Raw genomic sequence first — 15,000 nt, forward strand, 5'->3', positions numbered from 1 at the left:
AGGAAGGAACCAGGGGGGAAATTGTTCCGGCCGCTGTCTTCTTCTTCGAAAGATCTGTCTGATTATTCCGCAGTGACCGAAACCCCAAATACGGCTTTCAGAACCTCTTGAAACGGCATATGTGAGACTTTGGAGAACATTTCAGATGGTTGTAAAGCAGATGTGCACAAGCAGCTGGATGGAGTGGAAAATAAATGCGCAATGTGATGCGGCGGATGAGGTTTCGGGTTGCTTCAGGAGTTTTGAGACGAGTTTAGAAATGGAAAAGGACAATCCAAGACAAACATCGTGTCCAGACAGTAAATACCACAGAGCTGTGAATAACCTCCGACCTCAGTATCACAGACCTGCGTCTCACACACTCAGCATTCTCATCCCTGATCACGTGATTTCTACTGCTTCTCTTTATTTACTAAGGGAGCGAGGGAGGGAGGGAGAAGTTGTAGGAAGGGTGGAAGTGAGGAGAAGTGAAAGGAAAGAAGTCGATGTGATAGGAAGGAGGGAAGGAAGTAAAAGGAGAGGATGTGGTAGGAAGGAAGAACAGAAGAAAGAGAAGAAGGAAGGAAGGAAAAGGTTGTAGGAAGGATGGAAGTGAGGAGAAATGAAAGGAAAGAAGGGGTGTAATAGGAAGGAAGGAAGTGAAAGGAAGGACTGAAGGAATGATGGTAGAAAAGGAGAGGATGTGGTAGAAGGAAGAACAGAAGAAAGAGAAGAAAAGAGGAAAAGGGTAAGAAATAATGAAAGAGGGAAGGAGAAAAGCGGAAACGGAATGAAGTAGGACGCAAGGAAGAAAGGAGAAATGGAGGATTAAGGTAAAGAGGGAGGAAGTGTGGAAGAAATAAGTGGTAGAAGGAAGAACAGAAGGAAACAATAGTAAAGAAGAAGGAAGGATGGAAGGAAGAGCTGGAAGAGACAGTAGAAGAAAAGGAAATGGTAAAAAAAGAGGAAGGAAGACATAAGAGATGGACGGAAATTAGGAGAAGTGGAATGAAGAAGGAAGGAAGGAAGAAATGGTGGGAAAGAAGGGATGAAGGAAGGACAAAGTGGTAGGAAGGCAGTTTGGAAACAGTTTTAATCACACAGTGAGACGTGAAAAGCCACTATTCAATTGTGTGTGTGTGTGTGTGTGTGTGTGTGTGTGTGTGTGTGTGTGCCATTAAAGATGTTTGAAAAGCAGGAGGGCTGCACGATGCCCAGTGCTGTGTGTAAGCTGCATCACATCCCTACACACCGCAGGAGGGATGCACTCATGTGCTCACAGAGACTTATCCAAGGAGGCTGTTGTCATGGCACCCCTGATGTGGGGCGGGGTTGGGGTAGTAGCAGGGGTGGGGGTTGGGGGTTATCGAGTGAAAAGTGATGGCACATGCGTTTGATGTGGGTCACGTGGGGACGTGATGTGCGAGCGCTGGATGCTTTGTTCTGTCATCATCACTCTGCTCAGTCACACTCGCAACACGGCGCAGGCGAGCTTGGGGGAGGAGGAAGTGTATCGCAAAAAAGCGCCTCGACATTCTGTCACACACACACACACACACACACACACACTCCTCAGGAGACGTCTCGCTTTTTTACGGGTGCCAGTTCTGTTCATCAGAGGGGGATTTAAGCCCCAAATAGAACAGAGGGGGTTGCAGTGTTTTACTTCCAGCACCTTCATTCTTCAAAATCACTCACACACACACACACACACACACACACACACACACACACACACACACACACACACACACACACCAACACACATTGAAACTAACCTACAAACCTGCTGCTGCTGCAAAAAATCTGTCTACAGCATCTGCATGTCCTCAAGTACCCAAGTATATATTTTAATATTATTTTATATATTATTTTATTATTTTTCATTTATATATAATATATATATATATATATATATATATATATATATATATATATATATATATATATATATACACACACACACACACATCTATTTCTCCTATTATAGTTATTTTAATTTAAATAAACATTTAATAATGAAATATTAATATAGGCAAAATATGCAGTGGTTTATTTTATTATAAGTTTATATAATTGTATTTATATAAATTCATATTTTGTGTAATATATAATATAAATATTACAATATGCATATTATATATGTTTAGTTTATTTCTTTACATCTAAAAAGTCAGAACATTTGCATGCATATTATATTAGTTATAATGTAGCCAATTATTATTGTTGCGTAAGTTATTATTAATTACATTAGTTATATTATTTACTCAAAACATTTTATATATATATATATATATATATATATATATATATATATATATATATATATATATATATATATATATGTGTGTGTGTGTGTGTGTGTGTGTGTATATATATATTTTAATTGTTTTGATTGACTTAATTATTTTATATAATTTAAATCATAATATTGTATAGTAATTATAATGCAAAAAATATTTGTCATTAATATGTAATTACATATATTTTAAATATGTCATAATTTATTTATTCATTTATTATGAATGGCATTAGTTATTATATTATTTAATTAAATAATATTTTCTCATAATGTCATGTGATTATATACATATATGATAGAAATCTTATTTATTTATATATATATATATATATATATATATATATATATATATATATATATATATATATATATATATATTGCATGTTATATTATTTATTTAAAATAAACACATTATTATTATTATTATTATTATTATTATTATTATTATTATTATTATTATTATTATTATTATATATATTTATCCATATATTTATACATTATATATTATTATCCACACACACACAATACTTATATAATGTGCTAAAGCTGGAAATGTTTTCAGAGGGTTCTTTGGTTTTTCCCGTTTGGAATCCGTTATACTGCAATTATCATATTATTAAAAGATAAATCCGTTGAATTGCTCGTTGGCATCAAAGAAATAGATCCTCGTGTATCTGCTCAGGGTTACACTTTAAATCCATGTTAACACCGACTCCTGGCTTTTCCTCTGGAGGATCAGGAGCGGAACGCCGCAGTAAGTCGCTCCGGGTAGCAGGGAAGGTAACGACCCCCTGAACCTCCTCCACCTCCTCCCTCTACTCCTCCTCCTGCCTTCTTTAAAAAAAAAAGAAAAAGAAAAGCGAGATGAGAGAGAAAGGAGCGAGAAACACATCTTTGCGCCACTCAGCACTTCTGATCAGCAAAATGAAAACCCCAAACCAGTCATTTGTGGTCAAGTGTGTGTGTGTATGTGTGTGTGAGTGCGTTGTCCTCGCGTTCCTCGGAAATGCTCCGGCACGGAAAGCGCATTCCCAAACCGAAACACAGTGTTTGGATTCAGACGGAGCTTGCAACCACATCTGGAAACGATTATTCATAGAAGACGGGTCATTTATGTGTCTTTAAACAACGAAGAGAGAAAACACGAAGGGGGCTGAGTGTGTGTGTGGTGGGATTATCATCATCATCATCATGTTGTAAATTTCTTACATTTCCTGACACCTGTAACAGACGCCAGGATGTTGTATGATCAGTGTTAAACCTGTAACAGACACGGGCTGTTGTATAATTGGTGTTAGACCTGTAACAGATGTCGGGATGTTGTATGATCGGTGTTAGACCTGTAACAGATGCCGGAATGTTGTATGATTGGTGTTAGACCTGTAACAGACGCCGGAATGTTGTATGATCGGTGTTAGACCTGTAACAGATGCCGGAATGTTGTATGATTGGTGTTAGACCTGTAACAGACGCCGGGATGTTGTATGATCGCTCTTAGACCTGTAACAGACGCCGGGATGTTGTATGATCGTGTTAGACCTGTAACAGACGCCGGGATGTTGTATGATCGTGTTAGACCTGTAACAGACACGGGATGTTGTATGATCGTGTTAGACCTGTAACAGACCCCGGAATGTTGTATGATCAGTGTTAGATCTGTAACAGACACCAGGATGTTGTATGACAGATGCCGGAATGTTCTATGATCAGTGTTAGACCTGTAACAGACGCCGGGATGTTGTATGATCGGTGTCAGACCTGTAACAGACGCCGGGATGTTGTATGATCAGTGTTAGACCTGTAACAGACACAAGGATGTTGTATGATCAGTGTTACACCTGTAACAGACCCTGGAATGTTGTATGATCAGTGTTAGACCTGTAACAGACGCCAGGATGTTGTATGATCGGTGTTAGACCTGTAACAGACGCGGGATGTTGTATGATCAGTTTTAAACCTGTAACAGATGCCGGGATGTTGTATGATCGGTGTTAGACCTGTAACAGATGTCGGGATGTTGTATGATCGGTGTTAGACCTGTAACAGATGTCGGGATGTTGTATGATCGGTGTTAGACCTGTAACAGACGTTGGGATGTTGTATGATCGGTGTTAGATCTGTACCAGACGCCAGGATGTTGTATGATCGGTGTTAGATCCGTACCAGACTCCAGGATGTTGTATGATCAGTGTAAGCCCTGTAACAGACACGGGATGTTGTATGATCAGTGTTAGCCCTGTAACAGACACGGGATGTTGTATGATCAGTGTTAGACCTGTAACAGACACGGGATGTTGTATGATTTGGTGTTAGACCTGTAACAGAATATTTTTTACTTTTTTTTTTTTTTACGGTTTGTTTTTCAGTTTAACCACAAAAGCGCACCTCTCACAACACTCACACACATTCACATTTGCACACACACACAGCATTGTGGTTTTAGGTTAGACTTGGTGTGAAGGGAGGAATCGGCTTGTAGGCTTCTGGTTCCATTTCTGCAGCGCTGAAGTTTCCGTTAGCGCAAGAGCATGACTTTCCACTTTGCTGCGGATGGTGTGATGGCGCGGATGGTGTGGACTTGGAATGCTAAGATTCACAGTCAGGTTGGTGTTTGTATTGCGACGCAGCGTTTTGGCGTCGGGGAAAAAATCAATAAATTTCTATATAATTGTGTTGTTTAGAAAGTGACCAATATTTGAAATGTAGATCGATTTCTTGTCGCTAAAACGGTTTCTTTCAGCGCCGCTGCTGCTACGTGAACATGACGCTACGCTCCTAAAAGTCACACAGAGTAGAGATTAACATGGCAGAGGTAGAGCTGCATCTTCCTCCATACACAACAGGAAAAGTTCAACTCTTTTCCCCCCTTCTTTCTTTCTTTCTTTCTTTCTTTCTTTCTTTCTTTCTTTCTTTCTTTCTTTCTTTCTTTCTATCTGTCTTAGTTCTGCTATTTTCTTTTCATCACATTGTCTTCCATCGCTCATTCTTTCTCCATTTTTATCTCTCTCCTTTGTCTTCCTTTCTTTTTTTCACCCTCATCTTTCCTCTTGTTCTTTCTCCAACATTTTTTCTACCGCCCTCTTCCTTTTCGCTCCTCCTTCCTTTGCAGTCTTTTCGCTCTCTTTCTTTCATCTCTATTTTCCTTGTTTTTCTGTCTCTCTCTCTCGTTTCCTACCTCTGGTTTTCTTCCACTCTTTTCCCCTTTTCCTCTTTGTATCTGCCCTGATTCTGTTCTTTTCTTTTCCGCCCACCCTCTTTTATTGCTCGAGTTTTCCTCACTTCTCCCTGCCTCGTTTCTTTCTCCTTTCTCTTCTTTCTCATCCTTTCCTCTTTATAAATCCTTCCTCACTCCTTTGACACTTCCTCCTTCCTTCCTTTTTTTTCTCATCTTTCCTCTTTGCCCACTTTTCATTCTTTTTCTCCGTGTTTTTTCTTTCCTTTTCTTACCTTCTTTCTTATAACGTCTATCTCTCATGTGCTCCTTCTTTATCTCTCTCTCTCTCTCTCTCTCTCTCTCTCTCTCTCTCTCTCTATCTATCTATCTATCTATCCCTTCTCTTGCACATTTTTTTCCCCTTCCCCCTGCATCTTCTTTCTGTCTGTCTCCCACTTCTCTATCCGTAGTTCTTCCTCCCCCTTTCTTTAATTTCTCACTTTGTCTCTCATGGCAAACTTTGCATGTCAAGCCTCTGTACATGTGTGTGTGTGTGCATGTGTGTGTGTGTGTGTGTGTGTGTGTGTGTGTGTGTGTCTAAGTGCGTGTGTGTGTGTATACACACAGAGAACAGGAGCGTGACTGCTTACGGTGCTGAGCCAAACAGCTCAATTCAGGCAGCAAAAACACACAACACACACACACACACACACACACACACACACACACGATCCTTGAAAATAAAAAGTAAAAAAATAAATACACTCTGTTCTCGGGGTTGTGCAGTGAAGCTGCTGTCTTTTATCTGTGTGTGTGTGTGTGTGTGTGTGTGTGTGTGTGTGTGTGTGCACGCATGTGTTTCTGTGTGTGTGTGTGTGTGTGTGTGTGTGCACACGCATGCATTTCTTTGTGTGTCTCTGTGTCTCTGTGTCTCCGTGTGTGTGTGTGTGTGTATGTGTGTTTGGTGTGTCTGCTTGTATGCGGACATGGAAAGTATGAAAGCATTGTTGCCTTGGTGCTTCTTGAGACGTACACGTGCACGTAGGAATATGACCGATTGTTTGTGTGTGTGTGTGTGTGTGTGTGTGTGTGTGTGTGTGTGTGTGTGTGAGGTATTTAATACTTCAAACTCTCCTTAAACATCAAAAAGCAGCACATGGCAACCTTAGGGTCAATTTTCCGAAAACGTTTGGCCATCTAGCGCATGTGTAAACATGTGTGTGTGTGTGTGTGTGTGTGTGTGTGTGTGTGTGTGTGTGTCTGTGTGTCTGTGTGTGTGTGTGTGTGTAATGTAGTTAATACTATAACCCTTCACAACATTTTAAACTCTGCTAATACATAAAATAGAAGCACATGGCAACGTAAGGTTCAAGTGTCCGAAAACGCCTGGATGTCTAGTGTATCTGTGCATGTGTGTGTGTGTGTGTGTGTGTGTGTGTGTGTGTGTGTGTGTGTGTGTGAGGTATTTAAAAGTATGAACTTCTACAACACTTTAAACTCCTGAAACCTTAGGGTCGGGTGTAAACAAACACTTTTAGCTCATGTGTAAATGTGTGTGTAGTTTAAGTAATGTTTCTTTCGTTCCTCTCCCTGTGTGTGTGTGTGTGGGCTGCAGGGTGTGTGCGGTATGTCCGTGGATGAGCAGCCGGAGGGCCCGATGTACGTGTATGAGTCGACGGTGCACTGCTCCAACCTCCTGCTGGGCCTGAACGAGCAGCGTGAGCGCGGGCTGCTCTGCGATGTCACCGTGCAGGTGGAGGGCAAGCAGTTCCGTGCCCACCGCGCCGTCCTGGCAGCCTGCAGCGGCTACTTCCTGCAGGGCCTGGTGGCACACGGCGACAACGAGCTTGTCTTCACAATGCCAGATGAGGTACAAACACACACACACACACACCACTACGGGTAGTTCCAGAGTTGCGATGGTTCGACTTTTCGATCTCACGATGATGACAGCGATACGAAAAAAAACTAAATGTTATGATTGTGCGTCAAAAGTATTGGGACACCTGACCGTTCCAGCTGCATGTGCTTCTTCTCCAAACTGTTTCCACAAAGCTGAAGGCACACGATTGTATTGGAAGTCTTTGAACTTGGCAACCCAAACCTGTTCCAGCATGTGCACAAAGCAAGCACTTCATGAGAGATCTCAACCCTCAACTGCACCCCTAGGCCTCCTCACCTTCTCACCTCCATCACTACCTGAAGTTCAAGTTTATTTCTATAGCGCGTTTCACAATGGACTTTGTCTCAAAGCAGCTTTACTGAATTTAAGAATGAATGTGAACGATGTGTGTTTATCCCTGATGAGCAGCCTGGTGCGACTGTGGTGAAGGAAAAACTTCCTTAGATGTTATGAGGAAGAAACCTGGAGAGGAACCAGACTCAAAAGGGGGAACCTCATCCTCATTTGGGTGATTTGAGATCATCGTAGATTTAACACCAGCTTCTCCATGCCAGAGCCTTTAAACACTCAAAGAGGTCCGATGTCCAAACTCCATGAGGTAGAATCCATTTGGTGCTGGTACACCTCTAGATAGTTTGGGAGGTTTGCAGGCATCTACTTCTTTGAAGGTCCACAATCTTCATGGGGTGGGACGTGACTGGAGCTGGCACAACCTCAGGATGCCTCGGGATGGGTAGAGAGAGAAGCAGTGGAGAGGAATTAGAAAGGTGTTCGCTAGGGGTTGAGCTCGCTAGCAGGCTGTCTCACCTTGAGCTCGGCGTGAGATCTTGATGCAGGAAGGTAAAAAGTGATGATTAAGGAGAGTTGAGAAGATCATGGTAACTGAAAGCTCAGAGGGACAGCGTTCCTTCGAGAGTCACGGAAAGGCTTTTGTTCCTCTCAGACCAAAGCCATGATTTATGGAGATTTGTATCCATGTGCACATCAGACACTTCTTTATCTCTTCCAGTGAAAATGAACTGTGGAATTAGGCCACACCCACTTTGGGCTTTGATTTGAGTATAGATTTGGAGTATGAGGGGATGTGTGTGCGTGTGTGTGTGTGTGTGTGTTTATTCATGCATACCTGTGTGTGTGTGTTTGTATGTGCGTGTGTGTTCATACGTACCTGTGTGTGTGTGTGTGTGTGTGTGTGTGTGTGTGTGTGAGTGTGTGTGGGTGTGTGTGTGTGAGAGAGTGAGATTGTGTGAGTGTGCAGTTAAAATGAACGAGGCCACGCCTACTTTTTGAAATATTTTGTGCACTACACAGATACAGATCTCTAAATTTGCGTTGCGGGAATTTATACTGGAAACTGTGGCTGCTTTTTGTCCCTCCCTCTCTCTCTCTCTCTCTCTCTCTCTCTCTCTCTCTCTCTCTCTCTCTCTTTCTCTCTTCCACTCATTAAAGATTTATACATTTTTATAGATGTGTCTATTGCATTCTTGCAGCCTGGGCTGGGAAAAACGATCAGCCGAGCAAAACAAAAGACCAAAGACTGAAAACACCCCCTCCCTTCATTCTTGTATTCTTGCGACCTACTGATCTCTCTCTTTCTCTCTCTCTCTCTCTCTCACTCCCCCTCGCTCTCTCTTCTCCGAGATGACCTTGTTTATTGTTAAATGGAAGGGGCCACGTTGGACTGGTGACATCATCGGTGTTAGCCAGAGTGTGTGGAGAGCGAGAGAGAGAGAGGGAGAGAGAGAGGGAAGCTATTAACCAGCTCTTTGTTCGATTCTGAACAGCAGCATGAATCTTCGCCAGAGGGGAAAATAAGGGCATCCATACAGACTCCTGTGGAATTCTCCAGGATGTTACACACTCAGGTTCATCGGGGTTCAACATTCTGGAAATACACACACACACACACCCAGAGTTTTTCCTCCGTAACCAAAAAAACGTCGCCCATTTTTGATTTGTCATACAAACTAAACACTACGTCGACCAAAAGATAGATAGATAGATAGATAGATAGATAGATAGATAGATAGATAGATAGATAGATAGATAGATAGATAGATAGATATCGTAAAGATGAGGCTGTTCAGAAAATGCTTGTGTCGTCGATCTAAAAGGAAGGATTTGGATTTTTTCCCATTACATTCAATGTAACAATAAAGAGATAAAAAGTACAGCATGCTGTTGTTTAGTAAACAAACTGCTGAAATCATTGGCGAGTTGTTGTGCCATTACAGCAGTAAAGTGTGTGTGTGTGTGTGTGTGGCTGGGTGTGTGTGTGTGTGTGTGGTGGCGCACCACACTGCTGTCAAAACTCCTTTCCTAAGCTGTGTCACTATGATTCAGCAGTGTTTGGGGTATTTGTGCGTGTGTGTGTGTGTGTGTGTGTGTGTGTGTGTGTGTGTCTTTGTGGTGTTGTGAGTGATTCAGCACTGGAGCTCTACATACCAACGACCATATGAATTCCATCACCACTGAAACACACAAATGCGCACATTCCCAAACCGACCGACCCACACACACACACACACACACACACACACACACACACACACTCCTCATTTGTTATGGCGTAGGATTTAGCTTTGAACTCTGTTACTGTAGTATAAGAATGCAGTGTCTACACCCAGTCCCGAGTGTAACCTGAATCAGCAAGACTTTCAGCTTTTAACACACACTATACACTATATGGTTAGAAGTTTGTGGACACCTGGGGATGTGTTCCAATTCATTGTGATCAGTTGTGTTGGAGTTCAATTGAACGCAGTATGTTCTCACAGTTTGAAGAAGAACCGGCTATTGCAGGAAAGGTCGGGTGTCCCAATACTTTTGGACACACAGTGGTTTTCTGCTATGCTGTAAATGATGTTTATTAGTATAATTACGGATATTAGGAGACCGTACAATTCTCAAACGTTTTCAGACGAGCAAACAGGAAAAGTAAAAGGGAAAAAAACGTCGATGTAATTATCACGACCCAGAGACGTGTTTAGATTTTGCATATTTTAGCTCCCGCGGGTTAAAGCGACTGAGAGGTGCGCAGGAAACGGCGGGAGCGGAGCGGGGAAGCGGCGTCACCTTTTACATTAGCCTGAAAGTTCTCACCGTAGCGGTTTTTTTTAGAATGGAGGTGGAACCTGGACCGGATCTTAGGGTCACGGAATCACACTATGTGAAGATACGCATTGGGACAGCTGACGTTTCTCTTATAATATCTGCTCTTATAAGAAGTCCCACTCTTTTGGGAAGGTGTTCCACTAGATTTTGTGAGATTTCTTTCAAGGACAAGGGCGTTAAAGTCAGGCCTGGAGCGCCGCTCTAATGCATCCCCGCTCCAGCTTCATGCTAACATTTTGGGGAAAATCCACATATTTCTGGGAAAGCCGAGTGTCCCAATACTTTTTGCCACAATGCATATTTGTTAGTCTTCGAACCCGAGGCCAAGGTGGAAAGCCACTCGCTCGTCCGCCTTTCCCCGAGGCACCTGCCGTTATTTGTTAGCCGAGGTACGGATGCGATTAGCGGCACTATTGATGACGAGCAAACTAGTGCGTGGGTTTTTGTTTTTTTTCTGAAGGAATTCCGAGGCCACGACTCGGTCAAACTAAATACAGACTAATCCCTTTCTCCGCTCTGTCTGACAGCCGCGCCTTATTTGGAACAGAAGTTCTAAAGGTTTAGGGTTAAAAAGGTAACATTTTAGGCAGGTATTGATGGTTCTCTCTCTCTCACACACACACACACGCGCCCGCGCACACACACAGGTTGCTTAGTGGGTCTGCCTATATGTTGTTCTTCCCCAAACTATCTATCTATCTATCTATCTATCTATCTATCTATCTATCTGTCTGTCTGTCTGTCTGTCTGTCTGTCTGTCTGTCTGTCTGTCTGTCTGTCTGTCGTGTCAGTCGTGTCAGTCTATCTATCTGTCTGTCTGTCTGTCTGTCTGTCTGTCTGTCAGTCTGTCTGTCTGTCTGTCTGTCTGTCAGTCTTGTCAGTCTGTCTATCTATCTGTCTGTCTGTCTGTCAGTCAGTCTTGTCAGTCTATCTATCTATCTATCTATCTATCTATCTATCTATCTATCTATCTATCTATCTATCTATCTATCTATCTATCTATCTATCTATCCATCCATCCATCCATCCATCCATCCATCCATCCATCCATCCATCCATCCATCCATCGTGTGGAATAAGATGTTTAAAAAGAAGCACATTCCAGTCTTCTAGTCAGGTGTCCACAAACTTTTGCTCAGACAGTGTATTCAGACTCCTGGAGTGAAACAGCAGTGGTGTCTGATGAAAGACTTGTTAAAGACGGTGAAGTGTATAAACGGTGATAAAAGATCAGACGGTGTTGAAAAACCTGCAGTGTTTATGTACAGAGTGCAGCAGACAGATGTAAAGACACGGGGGACAGGGACAAAAAAAGGTCTAAAACAAAGAAGACGGAGTTGCAAATACCAGCGCAAACACACACACACACACACACACACACACACACACACAGACACACACACACACTCAAGCAGCTGTGTGAGACAGGAAGGACGTGTTTTAGGCAGTGCGTCCCCTTGTGCAGTCTCTAAAGACACAGTCGTCTCCGGTTCAGGGACGCCGAGCTCACGACCTCTGTCTCACTGTAGCATGAGGGTAAACTTACAGTCACTAACTGTCCATCACTAGAGCCGTGTGTGTGTGTGTGTGTGTGTGTGTGTGTGTGTGTGTGTGTGTGTGTGTGTGTGTGTGCGCATGCTGAAAACAGCGCAATCACATTCCTGAGCCTGATCAGTGTGTGGTCTTATTGTCCTTTGTTGCAGCTTTTGTGTGGAAAAGAAAACCCTCCTATTGTGTCTTTTTGTTTTTCAAAACATTTAATATTTACGTTAATGTAAAAAAAAAAGTATAATAATTATTATAATTGTTGTGGTAATTGTTGTTTTTGTTATAGTAAGAATAGATACAATGTTAATAATAAATAATGAATAAAAAATACATAAATACATAAAAGTACCAGTGCTCATAAAATCAACAATTAATAATAATAAGAAAAGAGGAATATAAAAATTTATAACTTTTTGTTACTGTTATTAGTATTGGGTTTTTTTTATCAATAGTACTTTTATTTATTTATTAATTTATTAATTTATTGTTATATTTTATTGTTATTATTATTTATGATTGTTTTTTTTAGTAGTTATGTATATTCTTTTATCTTTTATTGTTTATTAGCTGCTGTAGTGCTTTTATTTGTTTATTGTTATCATTTTATTTAGTTCATTCTTTCTTTCTTTTTTATATTCTTTTTGGCAGTATTTATTTATGTTTTTTATTATTATTGTTATTAATCTATTATTATTATTGTTGTTTTTAGTAGTAGCATTTTTATTAGTTTATTGTTATAATCTTGTTTTATGTTTATTATGTATTATTTTTTATTCTTGTTTTTATAAGCAGTAGTATTTATTTATTTATTGATTTTTTTATTATTGTTTTTAATCTTTTTTTTTTTTTTAATAGCAGTTTATGTAGTTTATTTTTTATTATTTTCTGGGTTTCTGCAGTAGTACCTGTAGTATTTTATTGATTTATATTATTCTTTTAATTCTTGATATATTCTTGATTATATATAATATTATTATTCTTGTTATTATAATTATTATTGTTATTGAACTTTACTGCACTCATTAGGTGGAAATTATTTGACCCTTTAGTTTCTCTCACGTTGCCGAATGTGATTGGACACACGTCAGGCATGTGACTTCTGAAAGCACTTGCCCTAACACATAATGGTTTCCATAGTAACAGGGACTTGTATGGTAGATGCTCCACATAAACAGATATAAATAGACCCTGAGTATATGTAGTTACGATGTTAATACCACCAATACAATTTTCGGTGAAGAGACAAATTTCTTGGTTAGATGTTTTGTTTTTTGTTTTTTTGCTCAGATCAAATGAAGAAGGAGAAACGCTGCTGTAGCAGAAGCGATAACAGGAACATGCGCACGTTTTATAGTAGGAAACGTGGTTCCTGGGAAAAATACAGCAGGTGGTAACGACGAATCCGCTTCGCTCTGCGCCACGGAGTAACATTGATCTCGTAACTCATTGTGTTGCCAAAAGTATTGGGACACCCGCCTTTTCCCACCTACATGTGGAGGCACGCAATTGTATAGGACGTAATCTTTTCCTTCACTTTCACCAGGAGACACAAACCTGTTCCAGCATCACAATGCTTAGTTCAGTGTGGTGGACGAACTACACAAACCATGTGCTTGAGTTAAAGTAGGTAAAAGTGTCCCATTTAAACTTTCACTTGAGTAAAAGTACAAAAGTGCTATGATTTATTATAACCATAATTTTCCTATTACCGTATTTTTCGGACTATAAACCGCTACTTTTTTCCCACGTTTTGAACCCCGCGGCTTAAACAACGAAGCGGCTTATTTATTAATTTTTCCTGGGTTTTTCCCTGTTTCACAAACTTTAAGCCAAAAAACTGAAGCCCATAACATTAAACCAATAAAACTTCCGAACGGAAACGAAAAAACGCACCTCACCTGTGTTCTGAGCTGCACGGCATCGAGAGAAAAAGTTTATTTTAAACGCACGATGATGCCAAAAGATAAACTCCTGAGAGAAATAGTTGTAAAAGGAAGGAGGAAGACAGTGAACAATGACTTTCTTGGTCGGCTACTGTTTAGATACAAGCCGTTGTAGCGCGTTGAGTCTGGGTGAAGGGAGAGCTCGCTAACTCCAGTTGCAACAGAAATCATAAAAGCACAGACAGGTTTTCAAAACTCTTGCTTTTTAATTTTTCTTGGCAACAGCGTTATGGGTTAGTCAAAGAAACTTAGAAATGAGCATCAGAAAATAATAAGGACATATTCCTCGGTCTTGCACACATGCAGTAATAGCGAAAAAATGCGGCGGCAGGCTATTCCCAAAATGCCACTCTGCTCTTAAAGGAGCCACAACATATTTCACCCGTTACACCGTGTAACAGACACTGTCTTTCGTTAAAGCCTGTGTAAATATGGGTGCGCTTAATAGTCCGGAAATTACGGTATTATTTTTATCACAAGATTCTTTACTTAATTCACTCAGTTTATGTGAAAAGACTCGAATGTGACTCTCAGCTCACTGATCTATTAATAGAATGATATTAACGACTCAAACACTGGTTGATTTCTATTACAATTATATCGTTCGAGCATTTTTTTATCCCCTCATTAATAAAAAGAAACGACTGATTTGGCAAAATGTAGTCGAGTAAAAAAAGTACGATATTTGACTCTGAATTGTAGTGAAATAAAAGTAAAGAGTAAAGTACAGATTCACGAAAAAGCTACTTAAGTACAGTAACAACTCACATTGACTTCATTACTGTACAGTGTTATATATTAATACACGTCATAACTATAGTTTAATATGGATTTATTTATTTATATTTTGGTCCGTCTCAATCTGCTCGGTTTTGCACAGTGTTTCTTTTCATTTCTTTTTTTTGTTTTTTTCGTCCGTGTCTCTTATTACACTTCCAAACCAGAGCCACGGCTCCGCCGATTTGTCTTCTGAGGCCAGTCGTGTTAGTCAGCAGATTTCATGTCCTGCACTCGTGTGTGTGTGTGTGAGCGCGCCCACGTGTGCACTCGCTCACTA

At 40.6% G+C, this 15,000-nt stretch overlaps 1 protein-coding gene across 2 annotated transcripts in view; it reads left to right on the forward strand.

Moving 5' to 3' along the window:
- The window catches only part of bach2b (BTB and CNC homology 1, basic leucine zipper transcription factor 2b), an 86,193-nt gene that overhangs the window by 56,251 nt on the left and 14,942 nt on the right, over window positions 1–15,000 (forward strand). Inside the window, exons 1-2 of one of the 2 annotated variants that reach the window (XM_046874172.1) lie at window positions 4,790–4,884; window positions 7,051–7,305. In XM_046874172.1, the coding sequence (XP_046730128.1) occupies window positions 4,810–4,884; window positions 7,051–7,305 (330 nt within the window). In that variant the 5' untranslated portion in view covers window positions 4,790–4,809. Of the gene's footprint in view, window positions 1–4,789; window positions 4,885–7,050; window positions 7,306–15,000 lie in introns of those variants that run through there. The other variant, XM_046874173.1, reaches the window with a different exon arrangement.

The sequence above is a fragment of the Silurus meridionalis genome, chromosome 18 (genome assembly GCF_014805685.1).
Source record: "Silurus meridionalis isolate SWU-2019-XX chromosome 18, ASM1480568v1, whole genome shotgun sequence".
In the NCBI taxonomy this organism is placed as follows: domain Eukaryota; kingdom Metazoa; phylum Chordata; class Actinopteri; order Siluriformes; family Siluridae; genus Silurus; species Silurus meridionalis.